Source organism: Bison bison, unplaced genomic scaffold (genome assembly GCF_000754665.1).
Source record: "Bison bison bison isolate TAMUID 2011002044 unplaced genomic scaffold, Bison_UMD1.0 scf7180017864213, whole genome shotgun sequence".
Lineage (NCBI taxonomy): Eukaryota > Metazoa > Chordata > Mammalia > Artiodactyla > Bovidae > Bison > Bison bison.
In genome coordinates, this window is record NW_011494785.1 from 7,091,216 (window position 1) to 7,092,873 (window position 1,658).

A 1,658-nucleotide genomic window follows, 5' to 3' on the forward strand; every position below is an offset into this window, starting at 1 on the left:
GATGGCACTGGTGTCTGCAGGAGCCCAGCCACCCTCTCCCAGGAGCTTCGTGCCTGGGAACCAGTTCCGACCTGCACCCTGAGCACCCCCCTCACTGAGGGAGGGGGCACAGCCCAGCTGCCCCAGGCCCTCGCCTGTCTCACGCACGGCTTTGGCACCTGCTTCATCTGTGCAGCTCCCGAGGTGTCAGTCCCTCCACACGGGCCAAGGGCAGGCAGGTCTGGCCCACCTTCGCTGGACCGCAGGCATCACCCCGCTCTTCCCGCCTCAGTTCCCCACAACATGCTACATATATACACCCTCCCAGGAGGGAGAAGACGCCCAGTGCTTGGCACGCGGAGAGCGAAGAAGGAAGAGCGAGAATGGAGCCTGCTGACCGCTCGAGCCGCCCGCCGCACAGGAAAAGCCCGCGTGTTCTTTCATCTCCACTGCGCCAGGGCTCCTTTCTTGCTCCTGGAAGTCAGTGCGCTTCAAGCGTGTGCGGGGAGTTGGGGGTGCTGCGCACCTAACCCCGGAGAGGGGGCATGGCCGGCAGCAGCACAGAGAAGGCCTAGTGGGCGGGCTCCCCGTGCACCCTGAAGCGGTAGATGCAGGTGTACTCGGGGTGGCCCCAGTTAGTCAGGATGCGCAGCTCCACCACCTGGTACGTGGCCATTTTAGGATCCTGCAGAGAGAGAAGCAAAGGCTAAGAATTTGCAGACTGGAGGGGAGACGGCCATACCCAGGGCCAGACACCCTCTCCCTCAGGCCTCTGCAGAGAAACCAGACTTCAAAAATCCTGTCTTCAGGCCCTGGAACAGAGTTTCCAGCGGGTGGACCAAGAAGCCCCAGAGCCTTCTGAGGTCCTGCAGGGGCCGGGAACGCACGTTAAGGCTGCGTGAGGCACCCACGGCCACAGAAACACAACCTTACAACTGAACACGAGCACGATGCATCGTGAACTGGGAAAAACTCACAGGAGCTCCTTTTGACCATGAGCAGGACTACCTTTTAGGAGACTCTGATATATGCTGATGTTGAAAAAGAATTCCTTCACCATGAATTAAGCAGAGTTTCTTTTTTTTGTCAAGTTCCCATCACGCCTCTGTCCTGTACGCTTGTTTTCGGCCGCGAGCTGGAATTCTCTGGCCTGGCAGCCAGGCCTGCCTCTCCTCCTGCCTCGGCCCCTCCCCCACCTCACCCAGTTTCCCGCACTTGGACTCCTGTGGGGTGGCTCTCAGGTCACCTGGGCTGGAGACTGGGAAGCTATTTCTGACAAGGGCCTAGGAGACCGATGTCCACTCAGGTTGAGGCAAGAGGCCCCTGTCTGAGACCCAGCCAGGCTGTGCCGCGTGACACCCTGCCGGGCCACAGCCTCACTCAAGACACCTGCCCTCACAGCTTCCCCAACGTCCCCCACCTGGAAGGGCCCTGCCCTACGCCGCTTGGACGTTTTCTGTTTCATATCTCAGGCTGTGGGGGGGCCGGGCTGTGGCTTCTCACTTGGGACTCTCAGTGCCTGGCACGGGGTAAGTACTCAGAAAACATCTGGCGAATGGATGGGAAAGTAAGCACATCACCTCTGCGAGCAGACCCGAAGCTCCTTACCTGGAAATAAAACGTCTGAATGGGCTCCCCGTCCTGGTCATAGGTGAACTGGCCAAGGGGCGTCCCTTCCT

General features: G+C 60.0%; 1 protein-coding gene across 1 annotated transcript in view; it reads right to left on the reverse strand.

Annotated features, from left to right (window-relative positions):
- SUN2 (Sad1 and UNC84 domain containing 2) overlaps positions 1–1,658 on the reverse strand; it is a 17,593-nt gene continuing 15,935 nt past the window's right edge. The window contains exons 18-19 of the mRNA XM_010845118.1: positions 1,588–1,656; positions 1–664 (exon numbers count right to left, since the gene is read on the reverse strand). Of these exons, the coding sequence (XP_010843420.1) occupies positions 551–664; positions 1,588–1,656 (183 nt within the window). The 3' untranslated portion in view covers positions 1–550. The remainder of the gene's footprint in view (positions 665–1,587; positions 1,657–1,658) is intronic.